Here is a 15,360-nt window from a genome sequence, read left to right on the forward strand (position 1 = left end):
TGGGTGATCTGAAATAAATAACCTTTTATGTGTGTGAATGAAGCATGGAGGATACCCTGAGAAAGCCAGTACTGCCAATTTTCAATGCTATTCTGCAGGTTGTAAACAAGATTTTCCTAGAATTCTCATCTGATAAAACAGGGTTCAGACTCATAATAATGTATAGGTTAATGTATAGGTATTTGTTTCAAACTAATAAGGAGCTTATTCTTAAGATTAAAGAGCTGAGAAATAAGGAACATGGGAAAGGAGTAACTCAGGCCTTTACAGACGAATGCCAAAAGCTTATTTGGATCCAAGAGCTACATCAGAGATTTCATTTCCAGAAACTACTGATACTATTTAATGCTGCAACCAAAAAAAAAAAAAAAAAAAATATATATATATATATATATATATATATATATATATCGTAGGCAAAGCAGTGTTGAGTAGATATGTAAATGCTAGTGTAAAATATGGTTCTGAAGTATCTTCACACACATGCTTAAATTTAAGCAAATTTGGACTGCATGTTTTATACACACATTTATTTTTATAAAGATTTCCCTAGTAGCTAACAGTGAACAGCAGTGTAGTGTTATATAGTAGATAGAATACTACATCAGAGATGGAAACCTCAGTTTTTAATTGCAATCTGCACTGACTAGCAATGTGAACTTTGGATAAGCAGACTTGTAATGCAGCTATCCTCAAGTGCTAGAACAATGGACCTTAAAATCATTTACCATGAATTCAAATTTGCTATTACTTGTAATGCTTTACTCACCAACAGTTAATTTTAAAGCACCCTATAAATCCTTAGCTACAAAATTTTCTCTTTCTACAAGTTTTACAATAAACCGTAGAGTTGAGAAGAGCAGAAAGCAGTTAAGAAACTTCTAGGCTCCTGGTCTATCTTTGAATGCTACTATCAGGAACTGCAATTTCTCCCATGTTCTCCATAATGAGGAACAGCAAAATTAAGAACACAAACATCAATCATAATAATCAGTGTCACCAAAGACAGTAACACCCATCTACCAAAAACAGAGCCAATATGAAAAAGCAGTAACAGAGCCTTCACTTCATAGATGCAGAGACTAAAAAGGGCTGGGACGATCATTCAGTGCTCTAAGATCCAATTTCATTCCCTTTCTACTAAACTACCCTGATGCCAAAACAAAGATGAAGAAATTTTAGAAAACTCTCTTTCCCATCTGTAAAATCAGAATAATCAGCCAACTAAAGATCCATTTTCGTTAACCTCAGCAGAAATAAAAAGCTTTATTAAGAGAATGCAAATCTATTCAGAACCATTATTTGAACAAATGGGAAGAAAAAAAAAAGAATGAATAAAAATCAAGGGCAATATTTATACTCACCACACACAAAGCCATCTGGGCTAACAGCAAAAATACTTCTTCCTTTTAGCAGCTGAGGATGGGCGCAACTGGCATTTACAAAGCTCTGAAAGTTGTTCTCTGCCACCCACTGTGGGAGCCATTTTAGTTGGCAATCACACAAAAGACTTGATGTATTTAGATGCCTGAGGAGAGTAATTACATTCAATTTGTTTTGTATGAAATGCAGATTTCTGCAAGTAAATTACATTCAAGTAAATATTAACAAAGCAATGAATTTGGAAACCAAATACATATATCCCATTTATAAATATTCCATAGTCTATCTTAAAATGCAAGTTTACCTACCCTGGTTTTTCTTTTTTCCTGTCCCTATTCTTATTGTCTGACTGAAGCAGAAGTGCTGATGTATCGAAATTCCTTACTACTAAAACACTGCCACTATATTTAAGCACCATACTCCATTTGGTACCACAAATTTAAGTTGCAAATTCAAAACAGAAAGAAAAAGAAATTCCTCATTGCAACAAAGAAAGCAAAAAATCAATTCCTTTTCCAGTATAAAAATGAAGTCACGTTAGGAAAGTGCTAGTCACTTTATAGACACATCAGCTGGGATGACACATTACAGGACAGCTGTCCTTGCTATGATTTACTTGAGGCTCTTGGAAGGAAAAGAAAAGCTTACAGTTGTTGAAGTTTCTTCATTTGTGAAAATGCATTTCCTTGTAATGACATAATCGCATTGTCACTCAGGTCTCTGAAAGAACCAAATCAAACACACCATGGTCATTTTGGGTCATTGGGCAAAACACTGCCCATCCCATTCACCAAGCAAATCCTCTATACTGAAATGCAAGAAGGGGGCGATCCTAGAAGAATCTATTACAAAGCATGGGACTGAGGAAGAGGACGTGTGTGTTATAAGCCTCTGTGATGGTAAGAGGTACTTTCTGTCACCACCAGGTTATTTGGCTCCTAAGGGCCTGAGATGTTCTGCTATATTATTTTATTGTACTTTTCATTATTCTAATTAGTAACCTGAATTTTTTAAATACACAAACAAAACTCCTCATAATTATGTGTTCTAAAACCATCATTTAGAGAACATTTTCTATGACCTGTACTTTGTTTAGTGATGCACACATATTATTGTTTTCAATTCTAGAATAACTCAGAAGAGGGAGGCATTGCCCCCACCAGCCCAGTTCTGCCAAACACAGCTCACTCACATAAGAGCAGTAAGCTATTCAGACAAGATGTACTTGTTAAAACAAACACTCCAGGTAGGACATTCAAAACATAAAGAGAATCTTCTGGGCTGGTTTTATTTTTAACTAGCACTTATAAATAGTTTGAATTAACATATCGGCCACAATGATTGCTACTGTTTTTCTTTACGGAGGTCAGAGTATGCAGAAGGCATTTTGAATGAGACGAGTGGCAAAAGAAGACAAAGAAACAAGGTGCCAGACATGGCTAGGGAAAGAGGCTGGGAGAGTCAAAGAAGGTTAAAGAAAATTGAAGCAGAGGTTAATACTTCACTGATCCACTAATTCTACTTTCCCAGAAATGGAATGGGCCAAATGACAAACCCTTTTGGCTAGTTTTCCTTTGAAAATAATCTGTTTCAATAAGTTCAGCAATACTAGCCCAACCTTCCAGAACTCAGCTTTGCAGAATCATTCTTCTACAGTTTTCTCTGCTGCACTGGCGGCAGGGCTAGCAATCCAAATCTCTCTCAAATTAACAGGTAGAGTCAAAAAATGACTACAAGGTGGCGTAGAGATAACACTGAAATCTTTGCTTTTTACGTATGGTCCTAATGAGTATATAAGCCAAATGCATATTTTAAACAACTTATTTTGTTCAAGTTCATAGATATTAAAAATTTTGGTTATAAGCATTTCTTAATAGACACATTATATATTATGTTACCATTTTACTGTACAATTGTAAAATGTATATACCCCTGGGTATGAGCAGTTGGTGGGTTCAGTTAGTAATAACACAGTGTACAGGCAGGTTTGGATTCCTCTCAATACCAGCCAGCTTTTCTTTCCTCATGGCTGAAAATTCTGAACCCCTAAATCTTATTTCAAGAATGTGTGCTGGGAGGTTCCTGAAGAGAGGTAGAGATTAGGCAGGCAAAGGCAGAGGGAGGCCAGGACTCCATGAAGGAGGAGAGAGCCCTGCCTTGAGTCCTACCTTTGCCAGTTGCTAAGTTATGGGTCAATAATGAAGGAGAATGAGGAATGGGGAGATGGCTACACATTTTATACTAAACAAAACCAACAAAAATATTCTGAACATGTGTTAAGATCTCCAACGCTATTCTTGGGGATTAAGGAGAACTGGATTTTTGCTCTTCAAAATGCAGTTCATTGTCTTAATTGTCCAGTGGAATTAATGAACTTCTAGGACTTCTGTTGAACTTAAAGATAATAGGAGCTACTGAATAATATCCTCATAAGGGTTGAATGAGACCATATACAAATACATCTCACCATGTCCAGCATGCATTAAGCACATAATAGGTAGGTTTTTTTTTTTTTAATTAAATGTATCATTACTTAAGAAAAGTGAAGAAAATCCAAGAATGAAGTAGAGCAATGTCCTTAAATGTATAGGAAAACACAGACATGCACACCAGCAGACAGATCAATAGGCAAGCAAATAGGCAGGTAGAAAGATAGATATATAAACACATTTGTGGTCCTGGGAGAATGACAACAAAATTGCACTCTAGTTTGTTTTATCTTTCAAGAAACACCTCAGACTACCTTTAAGGTAACTTAATTCCATCTACTCACAGATGTTCTAATGCATCCAGGCCAGTGAAGGCTTTTTTGGTAATAGACCGGATCCGGTTCCCCTGGAGTATTCTGGGAGGGTGGGTAGGCAGGAATAATCAGAGAACAGAACAGTTAATTACAAAAAGCCACTCTGCTGGTGGAACTCTCATAAAAACAATTGCTCTTTCAGTCATTTGTGAGCAAGTATATTTTCATCAATTCAACGATATATCTTAAAAACTATATTCATTGTATAATATGATTGTCAAAGCATTCAACACTAAAGCTAAAAATAAGAAGTTACTCTGATGGTGACATTAAAGCACTGCTTTTTGGTCTTTTTAGGAATAGGAAGGAACTTTATTTTAAGGAAATTCTTTCAGATAAAGCACACAATAGTGGAAGTTTTCTTCTTCCCCTCCTCTTTGGATATCTTCATAGTCGGCTTAAAACAAATTTTGGCCATCTGTAAGAACGTTTTATGGTTAAATGTGTTTTCATTCTGTATTTTGGGGACCTTCTGCAGTATTAATCACTAGATCACTTTGTTTGAAAATTCATGTGAGTAGAATGTAACACATAGGGTTTAAATGTTCACGTTAGTGTTATGGTTTGGCCATGAGATATCCTCTGAATTGCTCAGGTGGCAGTGCAGTGATGTTCACAGGTGAAATGACTGGATCTTTATCAGTGGATTAATCTGCTTGACGGATTAATAATTTAATATTGGGTAAAAACTGTAGGCAGGTCACTGAGAGAGTACGCTTGGGGATTAAACCCTATCTATCCCTGGCTCCTTTGCTCCTGCATGCCCTCTCTGTTTCCTGATTGCTATGAGCTGGGCAGCACTCCTCCACCCCCTCTGCATCTTCTCAGGCCCAGAGCAATGGAGTTGGCCATCCATGGACTCAACCTCTGAAACCATGCACCCCAAATAATCTTTCCCTACTCTGAATTGCTCGTCAGGGTTATTTTGGTCACAGCAATAAAAAGCTGACTAACAGTAAGTATGCCTACTTTTACCCAATGATAATTCCCAAAGTCTAAGCAGTGAAAATAATTAAAAATGTAGTTATATATTAGTAGACATTGAGATCAATTGTACACCTTAAATGTTAAATTTTTTTCCCCTTTTATCCAAGGAACAAAAGCTAATTATTATATACACATCTTGTAGAACACTCATTTGGGGGAAATGATACAGGGTAGCAACAGGATTATACATCAACTTATAATCTCTTTACAGTGTTAATTTGTGGAACTGACTTCAATTAAGACAAAAATTTTAAGTCAAAGACTGAGCCAAATTATGAGGCAAATAATACTCACAGGCGTCTCAGTTTGTCAAGCCCAGAGAAAGCACCATTCATGTCTTCAATAGTCCATGAAATCTCATTGTTCTTCAGGTCCCTAATTAAAAAGAGCATTATCTTTAGAGAGATGCTTCAGAAACCCAAGATCACCACCCAGGTGGCATGCCCTTTGTAACAAATTCCTCATAATTCCCCCTATCATCTCCACCCCTTTCAAAATCATAAACTCTTTGCTTCCCAAGGCACCTCTCATAGTCTATACTCTTCCCTCAAACTACATTTTAAGTTTCTGCCCCAAATCCAGATAGCTGACTCTGGCCTTATTAATTCCTGTATCAAGATGACTAAATTCTGAAAACTTGAAGAGTCTGAAAACTGCATTAAACTTTAAAACCACAGTTCCAACCACACAAGCAGGAGTTCGCCAAAGCATACAGCATCTTTCAATTATGTAATGCTTCAAACAGGGAACAGAGCACAAATTTCTGACAGCGCAAAAATCAAAAGCCCATTGCACAATGTTAAATTAATATCTGAGAGATTTTTCAAAGGTCAATTAATTCAACTCTCTTTTCTTTCTCTTAGGACAGCTATCAGGTTGTAGATGTAACTGGCAAGAGAAGCAGGCATCATCCTCCACTGCCCTTTGTCTATCTTTTTGCTCTGGGTAATTTTTAATCTGCATTTTATAAAGAAAAGTTAGTGGATTTAAAACTGTGTCCCTCTTCGGCAGTTATCAACTTCCTGGAGATCCTGAGACGGCTAACCATAATCACCCAAAAAATCTGATCACTGTCCTTTGAATCCCTTTATGAAACACATGTGGATAAAATGGATCCATTTTAATCAAACTGTTCTGGGAAAGATTAAGATGCTACTTTTGAGGCTGTACACATTTCCTTGACAACAAAGGAAATCTGCTGGGAGAAAAGTGGGCGCATTTAGGAACCAATTAGGTTCATGTACCGAAAGCAGAAAGTGTAACTTACAAAGTCTTTAAACTGGAAAGCCCCCGGAAGGCACAGTCAGCGATGTAGCTGACTTTGTTGTTCCCAATGTGCAATGTGTTTAGTAGGCTGAGGCCAAGGAAGCTTGAATCATCTAACCTCGATAAGTGGTTGAAAGTTAGGTCCCTATAAAGAAAAAAGGAATTTTAGAAAATGGCTTTGACTTTTCCATTCAACATGACGATTTGCTTCCTGACGGACAGGTAATAAATGTAACTATGACAATCCTTATTTTAAAATCTGACCTCAACAATACTCAGGGTAAACATTATTTTTATTCCCAATAATTAAAAAAAACAACAAAAGAACCATGATTACTTTTGCCCATGCACCACGAAACAGCAGAGTTGGCTTCAACTTATCACAACAATAAATATAAGGACGAGGTTGCATGTGGAAAAAAAAAATCTGTCACCTTGGAAACTTTGTTATGAAAATTTCACAGATCAGTGGTAAGAAGCTCATGCTCTGGCATGATCCCTGCTCTCAAACCTGAGAATAAAAGGCAACTCACAGCTCACTGAGTTTCTGGCAGAACTCCCAGGCATCAGGGCTGATCCTGTTGATGGCATTCTGGCTGAGATGAAGTTCCTGCAGCATCAGCAAGCCATAAAGCCAGCCTTTGGTAATCTCTGTTAGGTTGTTGTGGTCCAGCTGCCTACATTTATAAGAAGAATCAAAGGCAGAATCCAAAGTTCATTATTGAGTCTCTTCTAAGGGGACAAATGATTCCATCCGAGGACACATTCCTATTATTTAATAGATATTTAGCTCTTGCTATCAGAAGATATTGGCAGAAAATACTCTAAAATCTTTCTTATAGGTTTATGTGCTTAGGAATTTTCAACCAGATTACCTGAAACAAAACTCAATAGTAAATTATAAATAAGATTGTGCACTATGAGATTTTAACACGGTATTTCAAGTGGGAACTACTGGGTGTTCTACCTTCTTGCTCGCTGAGTGGGAACTGTGGGAACCCACACTTACAAGATTTCCATGTTGCTGAGGCCCCAAAAAGCTCCATCCATAAGTTTTGTTACTCCGTTCCTTTGCATTTTCAGAGACTTCAGAGCACTAAGCCCTTGGAATGAGAGTCCGTCTACATTTTTAATCTTGTTTCGGTTCAGTTCACTGCATTGGATATGACAAATTAAACGGTTAGCTTATATGACAATTAAATTCTGGAGGGAGTAATAAAATGTGTCATTACTACAATATATTTAACCCAGTCAGTGTTAAATTACATAGAACGTTTTAAATTTCTAAACATTTTTACTGAGAGGAATTTCAGTTTATTAGCAGTGAGTGAATTTCTGTCTGAAATATGTGATGTATTTTTGGAATAATAAAATATTGAAACCAGACTGCACTTGAGTTTCTAAACCACAGTCCACTCAGCATAGAAGCATATCAATTAATATTTGTTTTTAAATGATCCAGAATGAGGACATTAAACATTCCACTAAAACGTGAGGTCTTTTCAGGATCAGGGCCTTCAATAGTATCCTGCTCCGTCTGCTTACAAAATTGGTTACTCTCTTCCCTGACTTTTTAGGTTTAATTATTTCTTTTAAGGCTGTATGTAGTTCTCAATCTTGGCTGCACACTGGAACCACCTGGGGAGTTTTAAAAGTTACTGAAGCCTGGCTCTTACTCCCAGAGGTTTTAATGTAATTGGTCTAGGGCGTGGCCTGGGTGCTGGGATTTTTAAAAGCTCCCCAAGTCTCTGTAATGTGCAGCCAAGGCTGAAAACCACTACTGCAGGAGCCTGTTCACAGATCATTCTCCCATTATTAACAAGACAGTTCTTTACAGCCTCTTAAGCTATCGGGGCCTCCTGGAGTTGTCGGCATTATTCTCATAAACCGCAGCTGTTGGGAGCCCCATGATTTCTTTGGTGCCACAATGGCACCTTTGTAAGGAGGCCATTCAATGATAACACTGTTCCCTCCTTCATTATCAATCTACAGTGTCTTATCAGGCAGCAGCTGGTAGTGGGTGATGACTAAGGATCCTCCCAATTCAAAGATTCTACAACCCCAGCTCTCAGAGGAAAGGTGGCCATGTGCTTGCTTCAAAATGCCTTTTACCAGAGTGTGAAGTTTGGAATACAGACATCAGGATTTGGAGGAGGTGAGGGAAACAGTATCCAAGAGGACACTGGACTTACAGGTGTTGCAGCTGGGGCAGTTTAAACATCTTGGGTGGAATAGTTGAGATTCGGTTCCTGTTCAGCTTCAACACCAAGAGTGTGTTGGCCAAATTGTCAAAATACCCAGGTTCCATGCATGTGACTCGGTTGCTGTTGATATACCTGTTGAACGTTTGAGGATGAGCTGCTCTTTCTGGTTTCTCTGGGAGTTTAAGTGCATGCAACCGTGCATTATAAAGAATCTCCAGAGAGCCTAACATTCAATGGATATTTACAATAATTACCCTTAGGTCCTTGTAGACAAATGTTGATGTGAAGATTCATACACATGGGCTGGGGGGTATAGCTCAGGGGGTAAATGCATGCATGGCATTTGTGAGGTCTTGGGTTCAATCCCAACACTCAAATCCATAAGCAAATAACAAGAATATCACATGTATTGCTGGGAAAAGAGTGGGAGGCTTGAATGTTACAAAAATCTGTTAAGATAAGCCTCTACTTTTGTGACATTCATTTATTAATTAAAACACAGCAAGCCAGGCACAGTGGCACAAGCCTATAATCCCAGCAGCTGGGGAGGCTGAGGCAGGAGGATCGCAAGTTCAAAGCCAACCTCAGCAACTTGTGAAACCCTGTCTCAAAATAAAATATAAAAAGGACTGGGGATGTGGCTTAGTGTTTAAGTGGCCCTGGATTTAATCCCCAGTACCAAAATAAATAAACAAACAAACAACCCCCCTAAAAAAAACAATAACAAAAACACAAAACAAAATGGAAAAAAAACCAGCAAAGTTTAACTTTGATTTTTTTTTAAAGAAACATTTTAACACAATTTTTTATATAGTCAAAGATAATCCCAAAGTGTCAGAATAAAATGGAGATTGAGGTTACCACAAATCTCAAATCAATAAGAAAGTTATATTTTTTGATCCATCAGTAGTTAGGCAGTGTTTGTTGTATCTTTTTTTTTTTCATTATAACATGATATTTTCATTGGAGATAAAAACTTTTGGTAGATAAAACTTCACTTACAGATATTTGAGTTGAAGGGGTGGAAATGCAGTTTTAAGTTCCGAAATATTGTTGCTGCTTAGATCCAAAGTTTCAAGGGACTGAAATTGTTTCAGATGTTCAGGTAATATCTCTGCAATCCTATTTCCAGCTCTGGAATTAAAAGACAGCAGAGATAACTGGTTTAATGGTACAAAAAAATGAAAGGAGAAACATATTTCCTATTTCTGCTGAAGAAAGAAGAATCTTCTCTGTTCCTAACTTGTTCTTAAAAAATATGCAACGGTGATTAAAACAGTACTTTTGAAAGTTAAACAGTAATTCCACAACCACTTTAATTTATTCACTGAATCTTAAATCATATCATATTAGAACATATGAAACACATTCCTATAAGTCTGATACTATTTGGCAGTAGCTGTCTAAGCACTATCCACTTAAGACAACATGCTATTTTTCAAAATAGTTCTTCTTCATCTTCTTACATGGTAAGTGAAAGTCCTAGTATCAAGAGGGATATAAGCACTGATGAAATTATTTCCCATTTCTTCTTCCTGATTTATAATCTAATTCTTCTCTTGCCAAGTACCCACACTACAGGTGCCAATGAATTTCAAATACTCATGAGAATGGGGCTTTTTTAAAAACCATTCTGGAAAGATGTTTTTTTTCCTTTTAGCAACAGCAAGTTTCAAGCATTGCCAAAGTTTCAATGCCAGTAGAGATGTTCCAGGGCTTTCAATACTTTCAATAAAAATATTATGTAAGATCATACTAGTCTAATCCCTGGGCAGTTAGGTTAAGACAGGTTTGACATTAACAGTCTAAACCAAGATGCACAACCCAGGAGCCACTAGTCACATATGGCTCTTTAAATTGTAGTCAATTAAATGTTAGAATTTAGTTCCTTGGTTACAGTAGGCAGTAGCTATCAAAAGGGACAAAACTCACAGTTCTGTCCCACCATCGTGGACAGTTCTGATAATGTTACTGGACTTTACATGGCGGGAAAAACAGGAAAACAAACCAATAAAATAAAAAGAGGCCAAGTCAAACTTCTTAAAAGGACATCAATACTACCGGTCCCAACGGGAAATTCAGCTAAATGGCAATTTTGTTAGAAAACAGGAATCGAACAGACATGCAAGTCATCTCCACTGCCAGGTAGCTTGGTCATCTGGGGGGGGGGGGGATTAACATATCAAAGCAGAAAAGTTGGGAAGATAAGAGCCCTCCTACAAATCATGAGAAGGTCTTCTCTTTACAACCCAAGGAATGGTGAAACTATCTGTATGTTGTAGGCAGAGCTGTTACAAAGATCACACCTTGTATTTCTTTGGTCTGCAGTTAATCTTTACTTAACAAGAAAACTTAGAAGATATATCTCATATCTGTATCTCCTTTATCAATAGCTGGATTCTATAACACTCTGAGTTTATTAAGTTCTTCTGTATTAGTATATGTCTCAGGCATCTCCCAACCTCAGAAGTTTCCTGAGTTAGGTATAGCACTTACTTATATTCACCAAATCCTATACTGCATTCTGACATAGTATGTCCATAGCTGGTCTTCTTTGCCATATTGCAAGTTTATTAGAAGCAGACATATATCTTTATCTCTACCCTGGAATGTGTATGAAATCTAGTAGTGTTGAGCAAAGAATAGGGGTCAAGTCCTATGCCAAACACTTCTCATATACTATGCTATTTAATCATAAAATAATTTCTCTGATAGAGATATAATAGATGGTTTTAAAATTTAAAAATCAGGGCTTTTCATGTAACAAGCTGAGTATTTCTAAGCCATCTCAGAGCATAAGTCTAAATTGGTCCCAAAGCAATTCCTGAAGGCTTGTCTCAAAGAATTCAGAGTATCAAAGATATTTTGGCAATTAAATTCTTACTGGAGATGTACCTTCAGAAAGATCTAAAATGTTTCACCTTGCAAAACTGCTCAACAGAAGTTGAAGCCAGAAGGCTTGAAGTGAACATAGGACTCCACCTGGTTCACCAAGCCTTCACCGTGCCAACACTCACAAATGCCCTAGAACAGGACCTCTCCCGTTTACACTTGACCCTCTGGAGTTAGAAGGTTGTATTCCTGATTATGTGCAAATGTCAGGCGCTATTTTCTCCATAATAAAGAACAATAAGGAGGAGAAAACAGGCCCTAAGTTATGTATTTAAACAAAAAACTAACACAACTTCTCAAAATATTGCTAAACCCCACAGCAAATGACTTTTATGTCATTTTTGATCTTTAAAAATCCAAGCCAACAGAGAATTTAACTCCATTTTTTAAAAAGTAATCCTATACAAGCCTAGAAATACATATTTTAAGAGCTGAACTTGGCAATTAACAACAAAGTTAAAAACAAAAAGTATTAGCAGTTCTGTGTACAAATCACAAATTAGCAAACCCCTCAGATTCCCATAAAGTCTTCCAGAATTTGTTTAGAATCAAGTCAGCCATGACCTCTGATTTTGACCATTTCCCACATCTGGATTCGCCAGTGCGTTAACTCCTTGATCTAGTTGTGAGGTAAAGGGTAATGCAAGAAAGACAATTAGTCAATTTCTAGGTCCCGGAGATGGAATCAATCCAAGGGACAAGCCACAGGCCTTCAGGGTCAGGGTGTGTGGGTTAAACAAAACCACACTTTTGGGGCACACAAATTTTTTCTAAAATACATAAACCAATGTTTGCATTATCAGGATGTCCTCCCACCAAGAGTGCAGTAACCCTGAAATGTCCAAGTGCCCCTTCTCTCCAGACCTTGCTCTGTCCCTAGCTACATCTCCTTTCATAAATCTGCATCTGGTTTTGGCCCCCAGGCTGTCTGGGTCTAGTATAGCTACACTTACACAGTATTTAAAAACAAAAGAAAAAAAACACTTAGCCAGAGATTTTTGCAATAAATAGAGCAAATTAGGGTTTCAGGGGAGGGAGAGCGAGACTCACAGGTGTCTATCACCCTGGTCAAACAAGGCTACAAGATAACAGACCATACAATCTTTGGTTTATATATTCGTTTGTTTATAAGGCAATTATGAACAAGGTATTAAAACTGCCAATTACTTGAGTGACGAATAAAATTTTCCTTGCAGTAAAAGTATACTCCAGCCAAAGCCAGCAATTTCCTGAACTGCACACCTCCTAAATTGCAGTGTGAAAGTGCTCAGTTATAGATGGAGCATGCACAGTACAGTCTTTGTCAGCTCTGCGCCCCAGCACAAAAATCCCTTACAACTGCCAGGATAATAGCCCCTGTATCACAAAAATTTAAATCTGTCCTAATGGAACTGAATTAAATCCAAATGCCAGTTTCTTATTAGCACTTAAAGTAACTGGCAAATAACCACCTGATATGTACCAGTTTAAAACACAAAACAAACCCCCTCCTAAAAAAAACTTGCTTTATATCATGAAAGAAAGGTAAAAAAGCAAGATTACAGTTAAAAAAATTAGATTAAAAAAATTTCTATCATCTGAAACTTCCAAAATAAGTTTATATCACAGAGTGGGTCAAAATAGCCACTTCTAGGAGACAAAGATTCAATTCAGCTCCAGCTTTCATTTTTCTTCAAATATGGATAAATGCCAAAGTCGATCAACATAGTAAAAAGCATTGCAGTTAATTAATATTTTTGGCAGGATGTGTGCAACACCTGAACAAAAATAAAACTGTGTCAATACTTTTTCTGTTATTTAAGCCACGTAGAAATACCATCTTTCCATTGTTCAAAAAATCAGAACATGGTACTATAAGCACTGAAAGGTGCTTTAGGTTCATGCAAACCCACCTAAGAGACTAGAAATATTTTGGTCTTCTCTGTTTAGAGTACAGGGAGTTCCACAGTCAAATCATTACTGAGATGAAGTATAATTAATCCCTGTGGACAAACAGAACTGGGGGCATGGTTGTGGGGGGAAGCAGAAGGTTCCTTCAGGCTTCTAAGGCCACGGGAAAAAGAGGAGTCCCAGATATTTCAGCCTTGGCTTCTTAGGTTCAATAATAATGGCTTCATTCTCTTGCCAATTCCATCTTTCGACCAGCTTTGCCAAATACCTTTTTAAAATGTGGAGGCAGATGTGGGTACCCCACTGCTGTCTGATGATGTAGGGCTACAGGGAAACCTATCTATTAACCAGGATGGAGATGCCTTTACCCCACCAAGCCTGAAGTCTAGGGGAGAGAACAGGCAAACAGGAGAGGTCAATAGTGTGGTAAGCGCTGTGAAAGGAAGAGGGAGCAGAGCAAATAGAGAGGGCAGACTCCTCAAGAGCAGTGGGAAGAGTGAGGGTGGGCATGGGTCACAAAACTTGCCAGGGGAACTATGCTAAGACCTGAAGGATGAGGGGTTAGCTTGGCGGCAGTGAAAGTGAAGCAAGGCGTCTTTTCTTTGAGGAAATGAAAAAAAAATGTCTCGATGGCTGGAGTTCGGAGTTCCCGGCTAGATACTGGAGAAATATGAAGCTCAAGAATGAGTTGGCCGAGAAGAGAAGAAAGAGTAGATCAAGCAAGGCCCTGGAAACCATGTCAGGCATTTAGCCTCTATCTCAAGATCAGCTGTGAGGAGAAGCCAAAGCATTTCTAATAGTGGGGTCACATGTGCTACACAGTGGCTGCTCTGGCAGTCATGGGTATAAAGACTGGATGAAGGACAGACAAGAACAGGTGCAGGGGCACCATGTAGAAGGCTCCTAATTTTTGTGGGTTTTTTTTTTTTTTTTTGGTCAGAGGATTGAACCCAGAGGTGCTTTAACCACTGGGCCACATCCCTAGCCCTTAATATTTATTTTTTATTTTGAGATAAGGCCTCGCTAAGTTGCTGTATTACAGCCTCACTAAATTGTTAAGGCTGGCTTTGAACTTGTGATCCTCCTGAGGAGGCTCCTAACTTGATGTGGTGGACACAGAGACTATGCTAGCACCAGGGTGGTGGCCTAACTAGACACAGGCTCTGGGGTGGGGACCACTCTTCCAGTTTCCTGAGCTCTTCTCCCCTGCACATAGGCCTAGTTTTTTTTTTTTTTTTTTTAAGATCTGTAGCTCTGTCCTTGGGACTAAGGTCCAGAGTTGCCATTAACTCTATTCTTTACCATTGTGTTCTACATTTTTAGTTGTTTCTGTTGTTTTGGTTTGAGGCCTTCTAAGGCATGTGGGGCAGACTAGCATCTCCCTCTTACTCAGGTGTAAGATGCTACTGATCAGACCAGCCCAATTCCAGCATTACAATATGATCATTAGGAAAATGAATTGTGTTATTCTCATATATTAGAAATGCGCTCATTTCACTAGCTCTGAATGCAAACCTGGACTAAACTAATAAAGGTAAAATATAACTGAAGAAGCTAGTAACAGGACCACTTTTTGACTCACTGTAATCATCAGGAAGCAGAAGTGTCTCAAAAGCACTTGTACAGACTTAAGTGAATATAAATAAATAGTGCTATTTTATTTCTGAAGTTTAAAAGGAGACCCCCGGGAGGAGATAGTTTTTGTTGGTGAGGAAGCAGAATATCAGATTTTTTCACACTGAATTTTCTGAATCAATCAAGCTCTAGCTTCTTAATGACAGTTTCAACAGTCTCCCACCTATTGCACAGACAGCTCAAGATCTTGCAGTTGTGAGGTGTATAGACATACAATCTTGTATGAAGAAGGTATGAGACAGTGTGGTGGTGCACGCCTATAATCCCAGCAGCTCAGGAGGTTAAGGAAGGAGAATCAAG

At 38.0% G+C, this 15,360-nt stretch overlaps 1 protein-coding gene across 2 annotated transcripts in view; it reads right to left on the bottom strand.

Annotated features, from left to right (window-relative positions):
* The window catches only part of LRIG3 (leucine rich repeats and immunoglobulin like domains 3), a 45,456-nt gene that overhangs the window by 9,178 nt on the left and 20,918 nt on the right, over nt 1-15,360 (bottom strand). For both annotated transcript variants that reach the window (XM_081309683.1, XM_081309682.1), the window contains exons 4-12: nt 9,646-9,777; nt 8,632-8,775; nt 7,449-7,592; nt 6,973-7,116; nt 6,441-6,584; nt 5,468-5,548; nt 4,157-4,228; nt 2,032-2,103; nt 1,365-1,528 (exon numbers count right to left, since the gene is read on the bottom strand). In XM_081309683.1, coding sequence (XP_081165809.1) covers nt 1,365-1,528; nt 2,032-2,103; nt 4,157-4,228; nt 5,468-5,548; nt 6,441-6,584; nt 6,973-7,116; nt 7,449-7,592; nt 8,632-8,775; nt 9,646-9,777 — 1,097 coding nt within the window. The remainder of the gene's footprint in view (nt 1-1,364; nt 1,529-2,031; nt 2,104-4,156; nt 4,229-5,467; nt 5,549-6,440; nt 6,585-6,972; nt 7,117-7,448; nt 7,593-8,631; nt 8,776-9,645; nt 9,778-15,360) is intronic.

The sequence above is a fragment of the Spermophilus citellus genome (genome assembly GCF_964194105.1).
Source record: "Spermophilus citellus genome assembly, chromosome: 10".
NCBI lineage: Eukaryota > Metazoa > Chordata > Mammalia > Rodentia > Sciuridae > Spermophilus > Spermophilus citellus.